The sequence below is a fragment of the Cyprinus carpio genome, chromosome A7 (genome assembly GCF_018340385.1).
Source record: "Cyprinus carpio isolate SPL01 chromosome A7, ASM1834038v1, whole genome shotgun sequence".
In the NCBI taxonomy this organism is placed as follows: Eukaryota; Metazoa; Chordata; class Actinopteri; order Cypriniformes; family Cyprinidae; genus Cyprinus; species Cyprinus carpio.
In genome coordinates this window covers 13,309,350-13,329,460 of record NC_056578.1, presented here as the reverse complement: position 1 = coordinate 13,329,460, position 20,111 = coordinate 13,309,350, and the positions used below count along the sequence as shown (strand labels likewise).

General features: G+C 36.7%; 1 protein-coding gene across 2 annotated transcripts in view; it reads left to right on the top strand.

Moving 5' to 3' along the window:
- LOC109058635 (neuroligin-2-like) overlaps positions 1-20,111 on the top strand; it is a 168,475-nt gene that overhangs the window by 56,039 nt on the left and 92,325 nt on the right. For both annotated transcript variants that reach the window (XM_042759747.1, XM_042759746.1), the window contains exon 2: positions 12,036-12,842. In XM_042759747.1, the coding sequence (XP_042615681.1) occupies positions 12,371-12,842 (472 nt within the window). In that variant the 5' untranslated portion in view covers positions 12,036-12,370. The remainder of the gene's footprint in view (positions 1-12,035; positions 12,843-20,111) is intronic.

Below are 20,111 nucleotides of genomic sequence, written 5' to 3'. Positions count from 1 at the left end.
ATAGTATACCCCAAACAATGTTTCAGCCTTATACCTCTCATGTGAAGTGCTCAGAGCAGAATACGGTGGTCATCATTTGGCATCATAAATAGGATCTCTTACTTAATGTGCTGTTGGTGCCACTGCTGTGCTTTGCCTTTGCCACAGGCACACACAAACACTGGCATACACATGTGCATGCACAAACACAGCTCCAGTTTAATGTTCTCTGCCCAATCCTATGTCCAGCCTCAGCTTTAGGTCCGTCCAGTAATCGTTATTAGCCATGGTAATTAATTTGTGTAGCAGCTGTTATTGTGTGGAAACAGAGGCTGAATCAGGAGTAGTGTATTGATGTGATAGAGGGATGAATTGAAAAGGTGTGGAGCGAAAATCGCGTCCCAGCAGTATTTGAAAGGATAGTTGGAGGAACCCGACAAATAAGCTCTGTTCCAAAACCTAGTGAGCTGCCTATGGAGGCAAGCATTTTAAGGCCTCGTAGGCAAGCTTCCAACATGAAGACTGTCAAAACTAAATTATGCTGCCTCCTAAAACACCTCATTTTTGCCAAATTCTAAAGCAGCATTGCATTTATGCTTCACTGAGAATGCAATTGCAACTCCTGTGAAAACAATTAATCCAGCATGGTGTATGATCTGAGATGTATATTCAGTTTAAATAGTGGTGAGTGATATTCTAGTAAACAGGTATGAATATGACAATTAGTTTATACTTTCATCTCTGTTTCAGTTACGCTTATGTGACACTGCAGGGTTGCATCGACATGAAAGTTTATCCTGTTTTATGCGATTTTATACCTTGGCACTTTAAACTTTCAAGTGATTTTAAATAACTTTTGTAGCTTTAATAAAGATCATTGTACATTTAACTTACATGAAGACTGTGCAGTGTTCTGTTTTACATATTACAGTTTCTGTAATATTTTTTAATTCTGTTAGATTGAGATACCCAATAAACTATTTTTATTTATAACAAACTAACTTTTTATTTAATTTCTAACTTTTTTCTGTTTTATTTATTTGTCCTATATCTTGTGATTGTTTTCTTTTGTTTTTATTTAATACAGACTATATACAAGTGTTTAATAAACTTGAGAACCCTTTACTTATATTAGTTAAGCTAATATTGTGTACAATCTATAATGGTAAAATATCAGTGTCATCTAAAAAACGTATTTCCAGAAAAAATATCTTTTTTTTTCTCCATTTTTTTTTTTGTGAACAGTTCCTGTCTATATGAGGTTCCGTTCCAGTTAGCATGCATTAATAATTTAATATTCATGCAGTTGAATGCAGCTCTCTTAGTATTGTGTACAATCTATAATGGTAAAATATCAGTGTCATCTAACAACCGTATTTCCAGAAAAAAAGAACTCTTTTTTTTTTTTCTCCAATTTTTTTTTTTTTTTTTTTTTTTGTGAACAGTTCCTGTCTATATGAGGTTCCATTCCAGTTAGCATGCATTAATAATTTAATATTCATGCAGTTGAATGCAGTTGGTGAGACTGCTGGATTTTGAAAAAAACTAGTATAAAGGAGAGAATTTGCCATGTCTCCAAGCATGAGCATGATGCTTGATGGTAGCAATGTCGAGGTCATGGGTTTGATTTTTGGGGAATGCATGAACAGATAAGTATTGTATTTTGGTTCTGTTTGTGTGTGACAGTCATCCGCGAGGGGCTGTCGCTCTACTTTGTGTTTATTTTATTATTAAAGTTTTTGTTTGAATGTTCGCCGGTTCCCGCCTCCTCCTTCCTGAACTATGAACTGTGTTACACTCTGCCTAATGCATTGTATGTGCATGTAAATGTAAGGACACACACACACTTGCTGTACTGTGTTGGGGGTGTACTCCCTTGCAGACTCAGACTTTCGATGGTTGGTACTATTTACTGCCTATTCTGTCCAAGAATACACAGCATGGGGTCTGAAATTTCAAATTTACCTGCTACTAAGTATTTCAAACTAAATGAAAATTTCTGTACACTACCAATTAGGTTTGCATTTAACACTTTTAAAATGTTTTAGAAAGAAGTATCTTCCTTTCATCAAAGCTCCATTATTTGATTTTTTTTTTTTTAAATGTATTTTAAAATGCAGTTTATTTCTGTATTCCAAAGCACTCTCAATCGCCCACAACTGGGCATTTTCTAAAAAGTGCATGCCATTTTCAGCTGCCTAAAATTGCTTTGGTGGGCACATGTTGTCACTCCAGGCTTCAGTCATGCAATCCTTCAGATATCATTTTAGAATTCTGATTTGGTGCTCAAGAAATATATATATATCATTACTATTATTATTATTATTTTCAATGTTAAAATAAAAGTATTAATATTAAATATTAAAATTATTATTTATTTTATTTATTTATTTTTAAATTCTGTCACCCAAAATTTGAATGCAGTGTATCTTCTAAATGGCTGATTTTTGCATGCCCAGCATTTTACTTTAAGAGTAGATAGACAAATTACTTGTTAGCACCTGGTTAGGACACAATATGTGATTGAGACTGTACAATAGTGACTGCAACATCAGTCGCAGCAGCAGCAGCACTGCTTGATACATGAGCAACATTATTTGCATCTATTTCTATTCACTTTTCATACCATCTGACAGATAGAAAGGGAGAGAAAGAAATAAAGAGAAGAAAAAGATGGTATCAGCCACTAAATAACTGAAATTGAGAAAAGCACCGCAAAACAGCATTGCCATATTTTATGGCGCAGTTTTGCATACATGTTCACTTAAAAATGCACAGATACAGACATACACGGTTATACATAAACTTGGTCATTCATCATTGATAAAGGACTCAGGCTGTGAGCTACCCTGAGGCCTAAACAGTGGCTTACTCACACAGAGAAGTAGAGAAAAAGTCTCTATCTTCCTCTCACTTGTGCTCTTTGTCTCTATGAAACACACAAAAACCCATTTATTATTGATTTTATATAAGAGTGATTGGGATGAGATTCTCTTTTGGCTATTCTTGATGTCTCTTCTAGTCTTCTTTCTGTTGGTTTTCCTTCTATCCTTTCCTCTCTCTGTTATTGCTTGGAGTTTCTCTGTACAGGAGAATACATTCTAATTGGCTAGAGGGTGTTGGCTCTGTAGGCAGCACATGTGTTGAATATGCAATTGTTACAGCCTCACTTGGTTTTGAATATCAATGAAGGAGAAATTGTGCTCTACCATTTTTAGGAGCTACTCTGCTGGTTTTTGTTATACAGTAAATTGACTACAAATGTACTGCCAGTTTAACACAGGCACACACACACTTCATCAGGCAGTGATTAAGCATATATGAGTGGTGTGTGAGTAATGGTTCTGTCTAATTAGCACAGTGCTGACTGTCGCTGACCCTTCACAGAACGGCCGTGTCCCAGCACACATTAAACCCCTGTAAATATTTGCTTTTAACTCTTCCTCTTCTGTTGATTCCAATTTTGTGCTCTGGTGGGCTGCGACCACTCATTTAGTCCAGTGTGTTTGTGTGTGTGTCCTGTGTCTGGACTAAGGTTATACTCCTCATCTCTCTCTCTTTCTCTAAACTGGTTGTGAGGAATAGAGTAATGTCTTGTCTTTAATATAAATATATATATATATATATATATATATATATATGTATGTATGTATGTATTTATGTATGTATATATGTATGTATATTTGTATATGTATATATATGTATATATATGTATGTCCTCGAATCTGATTGGCTGATAAGAGTGTGACATTAGAATGATAACAGAACTCCAACTGTTTCATCGTTTGTATCACTCCGCTTGCAGTATTTCTCACAGTGAGTGTCATGACGGACACCCAAATCCACTATAATTTTTAAAATAATACTGTTTTGTGTCACGGAATGTAGTTTTAAGGCTTTCTTTAGGCGAGAATGTACTTGTTTAGACTTAAAATATGCGGTTTGTTAATAAAGATAACATCTATTTAAAAATTTTCTTCGACGTTTCTTCGAGAGGGCCAGGGCATCAGCGGCCATTCAGTGCTCATGAACCCACCGAGAGCAGCCGTACCTCTGCCAGACTTTGGAATTTGCCGCTGGCTCCGATATAGTGGTTAAACGTGAGAAATAATTGTTTTGGATAAATCTAACTGGCAGTCTTTGGTCTCATTAATCTATTATTTGTTTCAAATAGTTTGGCTGAGAGCAAAATCTCATCACATTATATTTTATGTAACTTCAGTGATCTATAGCGCTTTTGACTGAATTGCCCAGCAACTTTTATGATGGCTGTTGTTGTTGTTTATTAAATATTAGTATTCATATTCATAAATAATATTTTATATAAATAATATTAGTGTTTAGTATTGGTAAACAGTGATGGTGATTTTAGTTACATCCGCTATTAGATGGCGACAAGACTTTTATATTGAAAGAGACTGAAACGCTGTTGTAAACTAGGAAGTTATTTTTATTTTTTACAACACATTGTAAGACGTAATCAACAAATGCACTAAGCAGCTCTGTCATCGAGAATCACACTAAACAGATGAAAGGATAGTACGACAAAGATACCGTTTTCTTTAGCAGACATTCAAACTAATGTTTTAATGTGAATATGAGATTGATCTGAAGAATGAATCCTGTATCAGATGCAGGTAATAATCACACTGGCTCAGTCCATTTCTCTCTCATAATACTCTACTCTACCTAATACAGTGAGCTTAATACAATACAGTAAGTTTTCAATGAAGCAACTCAATGTTCTTTAGTTCTAAAGTGACGTTTTCAAATTAGTAGTGGAGGCTTGGGCTTAGCTGTTAAACTGTCAAACTGAGATTTGAATTAACAAAAGAGGGTTTTTAAAGACACCCCATTGTTGTTTCTTATATATTTACACACTCGTGCTGTCAAACTGTTGTATAAACACAATATCATACTCATAGCCATGAGATACGGCTGTATATCAGCATGGCTTAGATTCGGCCTCGTGCCGTAGGTAATCACAGTGTGCCGATATACAGCTATGTCTCATGGCTACGAGTTCTAATCTCAACTCTCACACGGATTCAAAGCTCACTCATGTGATATTACTCTCACACACACACACACACTCACACACACACACACACACACACACACACACACTCACACACACACACACACACACACACACACATATATATATATTTAAAAATTGGGGGAGGGGACTTTGAATGGTCAGTGGGATTAGAGGTTAATTCTCTCCTAAAAACTCTCAGAAAAGTCTTTAAAAAAAAATCAAAATTTTGTTTCAGATTAATGCACTTGGCATGACAAATAACTGTGTTAAATCATTTGTGTTAAATATAGACAGGTTTATTTTTTTATGTTTGGCACAAAAAGTAGGGGCAATATTATTCCATTAGTAATTATATGTATTCTTACATAATGAAAAGTGTTTTAGTTTACAAAAACAATGAAACATAAATGATTTATGTATTAATATCTAAACATGCCTCTCTTGTATGAATAGTTTTACTCAAATTAACAAATTATTTAAAATCCCTTTAGTTCATAGAATATTGAAGTGATGCAATTAATAGGCTAAATGTTTTTTTATTTTATTTTTATTGTTTTTGGAGAAAAAATTTTTCATATAGTAAAATATAACTATAACTATAAGATTTTTAAAATGTTTTTGAAAGAAGCTGAAAGAAGTTTTGAAGGACCTTTGAGAACTATTATGCTTCCTAAGGCTGCATTTATTTTATAAAAATGCAATAAAATTGTGTTATCGACTTGTGGTACCGACATGTTGTGAACGTCTTTTGACCTGACCGTCAGCAGCTCTGCTATCAGTTGGCTGTCTGACACACACTTGCACACACACATATATACTGTACACACACACACACACACACACTCATACAAATCGTAACCACTGTCATCTCCCAGGGCACTGAGAAGCAGCGAAACCTTGAGGGTCTGAATGAAGGTGATTCTCAGAACCGGTCCTACACACATCTGTCCTCCTTTATGACACTTGCTGCAGGTATCTGCTGTCTCAGACACAGACAGGCCTGATGCTAGTGTCTCCAATTCACACCTCACAGTTCCCCATTCAGATAACGCACTGTATAAGTGAGTGTGAGAGTGCAAGTGTGTGTTCCTCTATCTCTCTCGCCTATTTTCTCACTCATAGCCTGTTTTGTCTGTCTCTCTCTTTCTGTTTATTTCTTCCATTCATCATTTTTCATCACACCCGGAGGGCACACAGCATGGCCACAATTGGCCAATTTAAGCCTTGTAATGATGCCAATCAAGCAATTAAGACCCAAACAACCTGTGTGCCCCCCTCCAGCCTCTCTGCTAATGCCAACTTTGTGCTCGCTCCGGTCCTGCCGCTCTTCTTACTCTCTTGCCCCGGCTGCAGGGGCATCAGCTGCTGCTGGACCCATCCAGTCCTTTGATTAAACACAGCACACACTGGCTCACGATCAGGGAGGTGACAAGCTCATTAGTCTGACATAAGCCTTAATTACTGTGGCGCCTGATTCTAGATCAGCGTGGAATGGAATAGCAGATGGATAGTGGGAAAGTCATTGCATGGGAGTTGATTGACATATGTGATGAACTGTCAGAGGGTAAATGCAACAGTTCAGCAGGGTTATGAAACACAGGAACCTGGTGTGAGTCCTTTTGCATGCATCATGTGCAGTGTAGGAAAACTAGTTTGAAAATGTAGCCTGCTAAGCTTCAAACTGCCCACAAAGTAGTTGAATACAGGCAAGCTGCACTATTGAAAAAGTTATTAGCTAACAAAATGAAGCCAATGCCACCCTCAAGTCAAATAGTGGCTACAAGTAAGAGGTGCCCATCCAAAAGGGACATCATCCCACTAAATAAAAAAAAAAAAAAAAAAAATGTCAAATGAATTCTCTGAAATAGATTTACTTCTGCATTTTCTCTGATTGATTATTGGCTATTTGATTGTTGCACAAAAGAAAAAGTGTGGTCAAGAACTTTGAAGGGATTGTTCATCCAAAAATGTTTTCATCATATTACCCTTTGGCTTTCATTATATGGGCATTTCATTATATTTAAAAAATGCAGAATGGTTTGTCACCTCATAATGGTTTGGAACAACACAAGGATGGATAATTGATGACTTTTTTGTTGTTGTTGTTGATTGTATGTAACCAGTGTTGTTACTGTTAACTAAAACTAAAAATATAACTTTTAAAAAGGTTTCAGTTAAGCTTTAGTAACGTTTTGGTTAATTGAAATAAAGGTGAAATAAACTAATGATGAAAAATGTAAACAGTCTAAACATTTTGGCAACTGACTTAAAGTACTAAAATTACTAAAACTAATAAAAATGACATAAAACCTAAATTAAAAAGAAAACGGAATATATATTTTAAAAATGTCATTATTTTTATAACCTAACCGATATTTGTTGAATGTTTATTTCATTTTTTGTTTTTTCATTTACTTTAGAAGGTAGGTATATTTATGGATTTAGCAGTTGCAAACGATTTATAAAAATTCGTAATTCTGATACTAAATTATGTTTTAGAGGAGCTGCATGTTGCTTGGTAACTATACAATAAGTTAGCCTCTTATTACTTGGCAGAGCACATAGTTAACTCCTATTATTAATATTAATTACATCTATTTATTAGTTATATCTCATCAAATTGCTGTTTATTGCAAGAAATAAGTTCTGCTTTGTAATATACTGTTGTTGTTATTAGTAGTTCACTCTTAAAAATAAAGGTACTTCACGATGCCATAGAAGAACGTTTTTGTCTAAATGGTTCCATAAAGAACCTCTATCATCTGAAGAACCTTTCTGTCTCACAAAAGGTTCTTTGTGGCAAAAGAAGGTTCTTCGTGGCAAAAGAAGGTTCTTCAGATTATAAAAAGGTAAGAAAGAGGTGGTTCTTTAAAGAACCTTTGACTTTGTGGAACCAAAAATGCCCAGTCATCATTCACAATTACACTCTTAAAAATAAAGGTGTTTGGAAATTGGATCACGCGCACAATATTGAAGATACTTTTGAAGCACCTTTATTTTTAAGAGTGTAATTGTGAATGATGACTGGGCAATTAATTTGTCAGGAATTAAAAATAAAGATGGATATCAGATATCAGAGCACTACATAAGAGACGGAATAGATTTTTATTGCCTCAGCTTGCTCAGTTGTAAGGCAGTTTGCCCAATACAGTATGACATAAAAACAGGCATGTCATGCAACACTGCTGGCAAAAATAGCTTGTTATTTGAAAAGCTACACAATTTTGAAAACAGCCAAACTTTGGTCACGCTACTGAGAATGCAGTTTAGTTATTGAGTTATTAGAGCGTTGCTACTTACTTACGAAACACTGACCAGAAGCTAGTCATGCTCTTGCCACTCATTTCCATCTCTAATCTCTGTCATGCTTTTTTCCTAATCTTTCTCCTTCTGTCTAGTGTTTTTCACTGTCCTGCTTTTCTCCAGATCAATTCGGGTGTATTATTAAGAAGAGTGTGTTTAGTGCGTGATTGGGTGGGTGGGTGTGTGTGTTGTGCAGTATGTTTAGTCTCTAAGGTTTAATTAAAGAGCAGCCAGAGAATCTTGTCAATGGTCCCAAGACTCTCCTCAGAACCCCAGAGTCATCCTCTTCTATTTTACACTTCACAGAACACACATAGAGAGAGAGACGGACGATAAAGAATTATAGGAGGAATAGTATAGAGAGAGAGGGTTTTCAGTTTTATTGGCAGGACTTTGAACTCTGCAATTTGAAAAATAAATGTTGTAAACTGAAGATGTATAAGGTACAACAGACAATAATTTTATTTTAGATATTATAAAAATATGGTATAAAATTGCAATATTAAAGGTGCTGTATGACTCAACTAAAGCATAAAATACCATAATATGTAGATATTTAAGAAACATGTTGTTAACATACTTGTTTATCTGAAAAACAATGCTACAGTCAGTTATTCTCCTTTGAAAATGTGCGTTCTGGCCGGAATGTTTGTTGTTGTTTTGTGAAACCCGCCCACTGCCAGTTTACCCAATTCTATTTTGGCACCCCCGGGTTGCCAGTTGGCGAAAAACACAGCGTGTTTCATTTCATTCATTGTCAAGTGTGCTCGTTCCTGTTTGTGTCGTCAATCTGGCAACCTGCCTGTGTGTCAAGTCTGAGGAGGAGGGGCCGGGTGAAAAAAACCTCTCCAATATTTTGAATTTGGACTGCAATACCTAGTTTAACCACTCGGTGTCAATCCTACATACAGCACCTTTAATAAATAAACATTTAAATTAAAAGATTTACAGTCAATCCATTTTGTATAAAGGCGTGTGTGTATATTATATTTAAAAAGATTTAATTGTATAATTAATTTATTGAAGGTAATTTGGTCAACATTTAATGCATACAAAATCTATATGCATACACATATATTTTATGTTAATATTTTTTATATTACATGATATATTGTACATTGAAATATTAGTTAAGGAACCTAAGTAAATGAAGGTTTTATAAGGGATATTATTGTATCAGATAATCAGATAAAATTTTGTATATATTTTGTGTAGGGGTATGTATAGTATATATACAAATTGTAGGGGAATGAACAACATATACATATAGCATAACATGAGTGAGACACTCTTTATTGCATACAAAGGCTAAATGTATATACATATCTTTTATGCAACATTTTTACTTTACTTGGATGGATATTTAAATGAATGCAAATTAAGCACAGCATTGAGTCTTACATTATTATGAACGACAGTAGGAAGAATTATAGTGCAGTAATAAGAGGAATAGGCAGCTCAACTGTTTTATTCCTTTCCCATTTCTGCATGACCTCCTTAAATACCACATTACCTATAGACTACTTGGGGAGTTATACCAGAGTTGCGATTGGATTTTTACAGCATTTATCTGTATTTAATGCGCAAGTGCCTGTACAGGCCCCAGAGCCAAATACCTACTGTATCCTCACACCTCAGTTTTCTCTCTCTCATATTCCTTTATCTTTCCTTCATTCTTTTTTCTCTCTCTCTCCAATCAATAGTTCTCAAATTCAAATAGCTTTATTGGCATAACAAAAAGACAGACACACACGCGGTGACAGTGCTGCACTAGAAACGCTAATGGCCACATTAAATGAGACTATTATAGGATGGTGATAAAGTAATATCACTGGAGGAGTCCATTCTGCATGATGATTGTTGCGACATTAACGATGATGGTGATGATGATGGTGATGATGATGAGGAAGCATTGTTTTGCCTTTTAAATAGCTTGCCATCTACATTTACTGCGCCAAGGAGGTCTATAATACTTGCAGGCAGCTCTCTGTTAGCATTCCCATTCCCCCCAATGGCAGTTGCGCAGTTTGAAATCTGCCATAGTTTGCAATGGTTTTTTATTTTCTTATTTTTTTTTGAGCCAATCACCTCTGGAGCCACAGGAAATGATGTCACAACAATGCTGAATCCATTTGTACAGCAGGCATATTGAGTGTTATGATTTCTCATTCAATTTTTTATCTGTTTCCCCTCCTACCTTTTATAATGTCTCTGGTCTGCACCTATTTTTGTCCTTCAGTGCTGTTATGTATGACATTCCTGTCATCTCAGGAGTTGAGATTTAATGCCTCTTTCTCCATTAGTTTTAAAGTTCACTGCTTATGCTCGACCTTTTGCCCTCCATCTTGTCCGGACTTCAAATCTAAACCCACGTTAAATCCATTCACATCACATAAATCTCTCTTTCCTCTGTTTTAGCTAACCATTAAAATGCTTAAGCGTCTGAGCTAAGCGCTCTTGGCTAAATGCTAACACCATGTGAAACGAACATCAAAGTTTTAAAGCATCAATCAGCTCTGTCAGGCGATTAGAGGCTTTAAAATACAAAAGATGCATTCACGGCGAAATGCGTCGGTTCTTAATTAGACTTCATATCCGCACAGATGATTTCATTCAGGATGTGAGAGCTAAAACATCTATTTTTAGTTTGTTAGTCACAACTGACTGATAGAGGCTCTTTGTGTGGGTGTTTCGAGATGTTTCCCTTTGCATCGCTGCCTCCCTGTCTCTATCTTATTGTGTTTATGATCCTCATAATGCCCTGAACGAGTCGTCTGAGCTGTCATTTGCCTGCAGTATTCCTTTTTTCCAAGGTTTAGACGTAGAACACTACAGGAGGCACTATAGCTGCTGAGTCATTGAATTCTTAAGTTACATATAAACACTGAAAACCATTAATGTTTGATGGGAAATGTTAAAGGATTTTGCACTTCTTTCTGTCTCAAATGCAGTCTATCCTTGTCATTAAAGATCTGGGCTAAAAAACTGTTGTAAGTTCAAACCTCCTGGAAATCCTTCACTTATCACCAGTGTGAGCAAGATGCTTAGGATAGGATAGTTGCCTAAAAATGAGTAGATGCAAACCTGTATGACTGTGGAACACAAAAAGAGGTATTTTGAAGAAGGTTGCAGCTGCTTTTGGACTTCATGTGTGGTCACATTAGCAAACTTCACAGGCAAATGAAGCTTCATTGTCTATTATTAATAGTGCAGTGATGTATGAATCATTGCTCACATAGCAGTCACTTTCAAGCCAAGCAGCTTTCTGTTGGTCAACATGGAAAATTTATGTTACCAATATGAACACTAGCGAAATCTGCTTGGAGAACTTTTTCCCGATCACACAAATTCCTGTTGAAAAGAATTCATTTCATAAGATGTTGTTGAGCAATGGTAATTATGACCACACCGTAACTATGTAAAACAGCTGGGTCCAAAATAACCATTGACTTTCACTGGATAGACACAAAAACACTGAAACAATCTTCAAAATATCTTCTATTGTGTTCTGCGGAGGAAAATAGGTTTGGAATGACATCAGGGCTCGTAATTGATTTTCAAATTTTCATCTTCATGTGAACTATCCCTTTAATCCAGGTTGCAGCATTCAACATGGTACAAATCCATGTGGTTGATATGTGCATGCAAAGGGTAGCAACTCGTAAATTAACCTTTACTCACTAACCCTTTCCCTTTTTGCTGTTCTTGACAGGATCTGCAATCATCTGCGTGACCTCTTTAACTGACCCCATGAGGACGGCTGAGGGAGATGGAACGTAACAGACTTTTCTTCTTTACTTACTGCGGCATTACCACGATAACCCACCAGGGCTGAGCACAACCTCTGCCCCACATCCACCCCAACCCTTCCACAGTCCCCCCATTCCTGTCCTCCCTCTTGCTCCCTGAAAGACCAAAACAAACCAGCAGGATCACTTTTTCTTAATTTGTTATAATAATTTTACTTTCCTTTTTACTTTCACTCATGAAAAAGCAAAGCATAGGTCAATAAACCAGTAAAGTGAAGGAGGAGAAAACAAGACAGTCATGTATCTGCCCCATGCCTGTAAACGTGATTTGGGCCATGCCCACAATTCAGAGGCAACCCACGCAAGTACTTTCCTCTGGTTGGCACTGTGGATCACCTTGGCATCATGTCAACGCATTGATCCCAGCTCCAAATATCCCACCGTCACCACAAACTACGGCAAATTGCGTGGGATTAAAAAAGAGCTTAACAACGAGATTTTGGGTCCCGTGGAACAGTACCTTGGCGTCCCCTATGCCACGGCGCCAATTGGAGACCGTCGTTTTCAGCCACCTGAAGCTCCCGGGTCCTGGCAGGAAGTGCGGAACGCTACACAGTTCGCCCCTGTTTGCCCGCAGAATGTGCATGGTGTTTTGCCCGAGATCATGCTGCCTGTGTGGTTTACCGACAACTTAGACGTGGCCGCCACCTACATTCAGAATCAGAGCGAAGACTGTCTCTACCTCAATATCTATGTGCCCACAGAGGATGGTGAGTGTCTGACACAACACAGCAAAGCATTGTGGTTATATCTAATAGGGGAGTAGAGTGCAACAATGCCCATCCACTTTTTCAGCAGCCTTGGTTCAGGAAGCATTTTCTCATAGGGATTTTGAAGAAGTTCAAGGGTTATAAGCCATGAACCAAAACAACCACCTATGAGGTATATCAAAACATTACAAACTTTGATGTAAAGCAAAAAGTATTTGAAAATTAGACAAAAAGACGGGTCTTTAATAAGGGAGGTAACAATACTCCCAATAGGCATTGCGAAATAAATTATCAAAATATTAAAAAATGATGAATAAGTCTAAACCTATTGATGTTGATTATTGATCTAGAAACAATATAGTTTATATTTGTTGCAAAATATGCACTATATTCAGATATTACGAATATATACAAATAGGGAGACTCGCCCTACAACATTCGCAGTGCCTCATGGGAGTGGACAGGTGCTAATGAGTTCTTTTGGCAAAATCTGCTTGTTTAGATTCTCTGATTGGTGGGGATTGTTTTGCAGAATCAGGTAATTAATTCAGTTAGCCACCTCATAGATCACAGAAGGTCTGTCTTTAAAGGTTTATAAGTTATCGTTAAAAAGCAATTCCCCTATGAAGAAAATGAATGGTGATTTTACTTCTGAAACCCAGCTGCTGCACTCTATAGAGTAATGGAACCTATAGACATGCTTTTTTACATGCCTACAGTGCTTCATAATAGATACTACAATACTTAGGGACAGTTCTCCCAAAAATGAAAATTGTTATCATTTACTCATTATTTTACTGTTGTTCCAAACCTATATGACTTACTTTCTTCTGTGGAACACAAAAGATATTTTAAACACAGTCTTGTGCATATGATGAAAGTCAGTGGGGTCAAGTGTTGTTCTGGGCCACACTGACTTTCACTGTAAGAACAGAAACAGTTGAAATATTCTTCACAGTATCATCATTGTATGTGTTCTGCAGAAGAAAGAAAGCCATACAAGTTTGGAATGACATGAAAGTGAGTAAATCATTATAGAATTTTCATTTTTGACTGGACTACCTCTTTAACACTACAAAGTACCATACAGTGAAAATGAGATGCCTTTGAACTTCAGTGCAGCTTTACCAGACCTTGACTAAGGACATGTCTTTGCCTTCTCCTAGTTATAATCAGTCCACTGCACTCTGGATCAGGACTTGTCAGGAATAGTTTACCCTATGATTCACTTAAAGAGTGAGACCAGCTGAAAAGATTAAAGTGTTCTGGGAAATTACTTGTGCTCCAGTATAAAAGGTACATTTACGACAAATTGCAGTAAATTTATGGAGAGTTAACAAACCAAATAAGTGACTGACTTTTTATACTGAGGTAAAACCCCTCAACATTTGTCTTTTTTCTTCTCCTCTTCTAGTTCTTTTTTGTCTTTTTTTTTCTTTTGAGAGAGAGCAAAGTGGACAGATACTCTCAGAGGATGGAAAGAACTGATTTGCGAAGAGGTGTTTTTCTCTCGCAATTAAGGTTCCAGCCGCCAAGTTGCCCAAAGAAACAAATTATTGACATCGGCACTAATTTGCAATCTCAGAGCCCTTTTTACTCCTTTCCTCTCAGTTTTTACCTCTTTTTGGCAGCCAGTGTAGTTGATTTGTGTTTACAATGGTAATTGTCTTGTTTAAGCAATTCTTTTTATAATGAAAGAGTGCTTTGTAATTTGCAACCTGTGTTAATGAGAAAAAAAGTCATCAAACTTATTACCTCAATATTTGCACTATACATGCCAATGCGTAGTGTATAATGCCTCATAGCACATCAGCATATTCCAGCACATTACAGTCAGACTGAACATCTGCATAGGCGTGTAAGTGTTTGTTCACAGCAAAGATGCCAGTGTTGTTTTCTTGTTTTTTGACACCATCAGCAATATGTCTCTTTTCCTTCCTTGCCTTTCTACTTCTCTGTCTCGTTCTGTCTTCCAACACACATTTTCATTCCACATTATCTCTTTCTCTTCGCCATGTGTCTTTCACAAAGCCCTCTGCAAATCTGCCGATTCCTAGATTCCCAAATGTGCCAGTTCCCATTTTCCCAAACTCCCTTTAATCCACTCAGTCTCTCCCAAGCCAGCTTGCAATCCTGCGCATCAGAGTAGCTATTTAGAATAAAATACGTTATCCAATGCATCCTGTATCTGCACCAATTGGTGGAGTCATTCATGAATTTAGAGTATGTTTAAGCTTTACATGACTACTGTATATAAATTCAGATCAAATAATCGAGCTTTTTGTTTAGTCTTACATATGTAGAGAAAGTCTATGCCTTAGAACTGCTGTAAAGATATACAGCAGAAGTGTATACATGCTGTGCTGCAGTTGATCTGTGTGAGAGTTGGAAGAGGGGGTGGACAGAAGATCAAAGCTACTACATCAGTTGCTATATGTGGGGACCATCTTGGCCCCAAACTGCCCCAGGCAACTTATACAGCAGTATATAGTCTCATTATTTGTCTCCCTTTGTTCTTGTTCCTCTGACTATATATAGTGACATCTGTTATAGCATCTTTTAAGCTCACCAAGGCATTTATTTTGTTGAGAAATACAGCAAAACTATTATGAATTATTAGGCCTATAACGATTTAAAATAACAATTTTAAATTTCTTAATTTCTATATTTTAAAATGTTAGTTATTCCTGTGAAGGCAAAATTGAGTTTTCAGCAGTCATTAGTCCAGTCTTCAGTGTAACATGATCCTTCAGAAATCATTTTAATAGGCTGATTTGCTCCTCAAGAAATTATACAGTTGTGATGCTTACTATTTGTGTGGAAACAACGATGTATTTTTAAGGATTCTTTGATAAAATGTTTAAAAGAACAGCATTTATTTAAAACAAATGCTTTGTAGCAGTGTAAAAGTATTTACGGTCTCTTTTGATCAATTTAGTGTGTCCTTGCTGAATAAAAGTATTAATTTGATTTAAAAAAAATAATAGTAATAAAACCCAAACTTTTAAATATGCCATTTCCTGCAGTAGTCATTTACCTTCTGCAACAAGAGATTAAATATTTCCCCTTTTATTATTATTATTATTATTATTATTATTATTATTATTATTATAAGCCTATTTCTTGTTTTTGGATGCACAAATTGCTTTTTTCTTTCTCTTGTCCGGTGGCCTAGTCAATCAGAGGCATGTGTGAGCAGGACTGATGGGTTGGTTTTAGCATGACTGTGCACTCTGCAGCCCACCTGATACTGTCACAGGCATGTCTACTCACTCTTCTCTGTCAGATCGATTTGACCAAGAGAGAACACAAAGCCTACAGAATTTTCTCATTGTTTTAAGTAAAAATATATTTGAATATAAATTGATCAGTAAATCAACAAGCAAGTAAAATCTGAATAGATTGGCTTTACACAAAGCAAAGCAGTGAAGACATAATATGATTCTGCCTTAAGGAGCTACAATAACACACCATATATTAAATATATGGTATGTTATTGTAGTATATATAAGTATCCCAAAGGCCAAGGACATAGAAATGAGAAATGGAAGAAAGAAATGAGGGAACACTTGAACAAAAGATGAAATTGAACAGCACTATTGTTTTCTATGGAAGGGAAATCAAAACTACTTTGGAGAGCACCTGGGTGTTGGTGTAGAGGGCGTTTTTTAATTAGCTCCTATAAGCTCCGAGGTATTCTGAATATAGATGGACCATTGCGGGGCCCTTTGAAGTATTAGAAGCCGAGATTCACGCAAACAATTCTGCGATGTAAGACAACAAAACAAGTATTCCAACAGAATTTTACAGGCTACAGCTGGAATGTTTGAGATTTTGAATTTAAACAGGATTAGTAGAGTCAGTGGGCTGCATTTAGCAAAAAGCATTATGACCAAATAAATGTTTAGAGGGAAAAGAATCATTTAGCCTTCTCTCACCTAAACTACTGTAGCTTGTTCTTTTCTATAGTGCTTTTTTCTTTCGCTAAATGAAAACCAAAGGAAGGCTTCAATTTTGCAGCAAGGTCAAACCAATGGAATCAGCTGAGGTCAGTTTCTCAGCTTATAGTTTTTAGTGGAAGGTAATGAGAACAAATTGGTAACTTTCCAGTGGAGAATGTGTGCAGGCTTACTTGAAATTGTGTGAGTGTGTGTGTGTGTGGAAATCCCAGAGCAGAACTGTTATATTGTTAGATTGCTGGGCCATGAGATTTTGGGAAGGAAGTGTGTGTTAATGAATGTGTCTACACGGCTGTCAGCTCAAGAGAATAACAAATACTCAATTAAAAGAATGAGATAACAGCTGATGGACACAAGAAAGAGAATAAGACGAGTCGTGAGTAATAAAGATGTAAAGTGCAAGAGTGAATATACAGCAAAGTGAGACTGAATAAGCGAGAGTATTAAAATAAAATAAACATTATAACAAGAAAGATGCCGAGAAAGAGAGGGAAAATGGAGAGGGAATGAGATGAGAGCAGATATGTATGGATAGATAACGCTGACACAGAACAAGGATTTGGCAGGGGAAGGGGTCGCCTTGGCAACCCCTCAGCTCTTTCTGCGTGTAGCTGTCAGGCAGCACGTCAGAGCCGTGTGAGCGTGTGTGTGTGTGTGTGTCTCCTTACCACTAGACTGTCAATGAAGGAATTAGCAACAGCTCTGCCACACACTCTATTTATAGCCACAGAAGAGAGATCCACTTGAGAGAAAGTTATTAGGTGTGTGTGTGTGTGTGTGTGTGTGTGTGTGTGTGTGTGTGTGTGTGTGTGTGTGTGTGTGTGTGTGTGTGTGTGTGTGTGTGTGTGTTTATTCTTGACGTAGGGCGTCGATGTGCAGATGGCACATTGTGCTAGTGCGTGCCATGCTTTCTTTCTCCCTCTCCTCTTTGCCCCACACAGAAACTCTCTTCACATGCTAAAAAGCTAATTGCTTTGACACCAGTTGTCATTGGAAGTGTTTGTACAGTTGCAGGCAATTGATGGAAATGAGCTTCCTAAAGATCCCACTGACTTCTGGGACTTTTACAGAAAGTACTGTGAATGAATGGACTCCATTAATAAACATATATAGATCGGGTTTCTAAAGAAGCGGTTTTTCAGGACCTTCTAATTGCTACGTATGTAAGATGGAGGACAGTATTTACACTAATGGCTAAACAAATAAACAAAATAAATAAATTGAACTGAATTGAATTGATTTGAAATGTATTCTTTTACTATTTTCAAGAATTATGATTCTTTCTAAACTGTTTTCTCAAAAACGTAGAGTTCTGGCTCATAGCTTTCACAAAAAGGACTGGAAAAAGATGAAGTAAAACAGATTTTAGATAAACAAAAATAAATAAATAAATAAATATACAGAACTAGTGATGCAATTAAATCTCTAAGATCTATATTACTCAGTGTATAATTATCTCTCTGATGCACTACTTTCTTGTGTGTAAGCAAAAACAAAACTCTTATACGTCAGAACATGGCAATACAAAAATACAGCCGTCACAAAATACAAAAGGAAAATACTGACATACAAATAAATAATGCAATGCGACACGACACGACACAAGATTGCTTTAATAAAATACTGAAAAAGTATTACACAAGCAATATGGCATAATACGGTACACTACGGCAGTGGGAATACTGTACAAAAAAAAAAAAGCATCATAAATACATTGTTAAATTACCCACGTACACATCACTTGCGAAAAGTAAAAGGAAATGACACTCACATAACGATGAGCTCCTACTTTACACCTCATGTTCACTTTTTAAGGGCTGAAATCCCCAACATTATGCCGTACACTGTGTAGATCATCACATAAATTATAAATCACATGAAAACACATGAAACATTTTCAAAATGAAGTGTACAACGTTTTGTAAAATTACAAATGAACACTGCATGGTATACATATATATTCAGAAATGATATTTAACAAGAATATTAGCAGGAAACATTATATTTGCCGCTGGTAACATCACACAAAATGTCCAAGGATGAGAGCGCATGTACATTTCCTATACGTAACATACACAGCACCACCTACTGACAACTCAAGGAAAATAAAGGTATTCACTGCTTCTTTTGATTTTGTAATTCAAAGAACACAGCAAATAGTGCTAAAATAACAGGTTTAAACATGCAAAAAGAGAAACAAACTTTTATACTATTTGCCACCCTTTAAATTATGCAAATGTGTATTTTCTGAATGCCGACAGTGTACTAAAAAAGTATAATAGTGTTAGTATAATGGCAGATATCGACTGATTTAGAGTAGAAATAAAAGTAGTTCATACTGTATGTCTTGTGTGCTGTATTTCATATCAGTAGGATCACAGGTCTGATGCCATGGTGTTTTGTTATGAGACACTTGACGTTGATGCTATTGACATTCCATCTACATTAACCACTGTTTTAAATTAAAAGCTGCACCAGAAAGAAGGATTATTACAAGAAATTAATTACACTGTGGTCTGTACCTACTGTACTACTGTATGAGTTCTGTAGACTCAGATCCTCAAATCTGGCCCACGAGATCCATTTTCCTGCTGGGTCTGGGTTTATCAATTATGGAACTAACCTGAGCATGCTAATCAATGTCTTCAGGATCAAATCCCAGGTAGTTGAGTTTGATCAGGGTTGGAGCCAAACTCTGCAGCGCATTGACCCTCTAGGGCAAGATTTGAGACACCCTGAGTTAGATGGACTACTTTTATGGTGCCTTTTGTCTTTTTTGGCACTTGATAGCCCAGGGTCACTTAGAACCAGTGTTCCCTTTCAACTCTCAATGCTGCGCTCATTGCGCTATGGGAACATTCTTTGTTCAACCGATTATGAAGCATGTGTGGCAAACACGCCAAGAATTTGGCTTAAATAACTTTAGTAGGTGACGTCGTTGGATTGCATGCACCTGTGGGGTTATAAATAGACATGAAACGGACACAACTTCAGGTTTCTTTGTCTTCAGATACTGCATTGTGTGTCTGTGTGTGCTGTATGTTCAGTGCATTCAGTGTGTGCTGTTGTAAAACAGAAAGTGTTTAGCGGAAAATAAAACGGGATCATGTCTAGCGAGTCTGTCAAGAGATGTTTGTCACCATGTTTGCAACTCATCCCTGATGATGACCCACAAGATTTCTGTTTGGAGTGTCTGAGAGAAGAACACACAGTTTGTGCCCTGAGCGTTTGTGAGAAGGTGTTTTCAGAGCTACACCGTGCCATGGATCTGTCTCTTTATGCGAGACTCGCAGAAGCTTTTGATAATTTT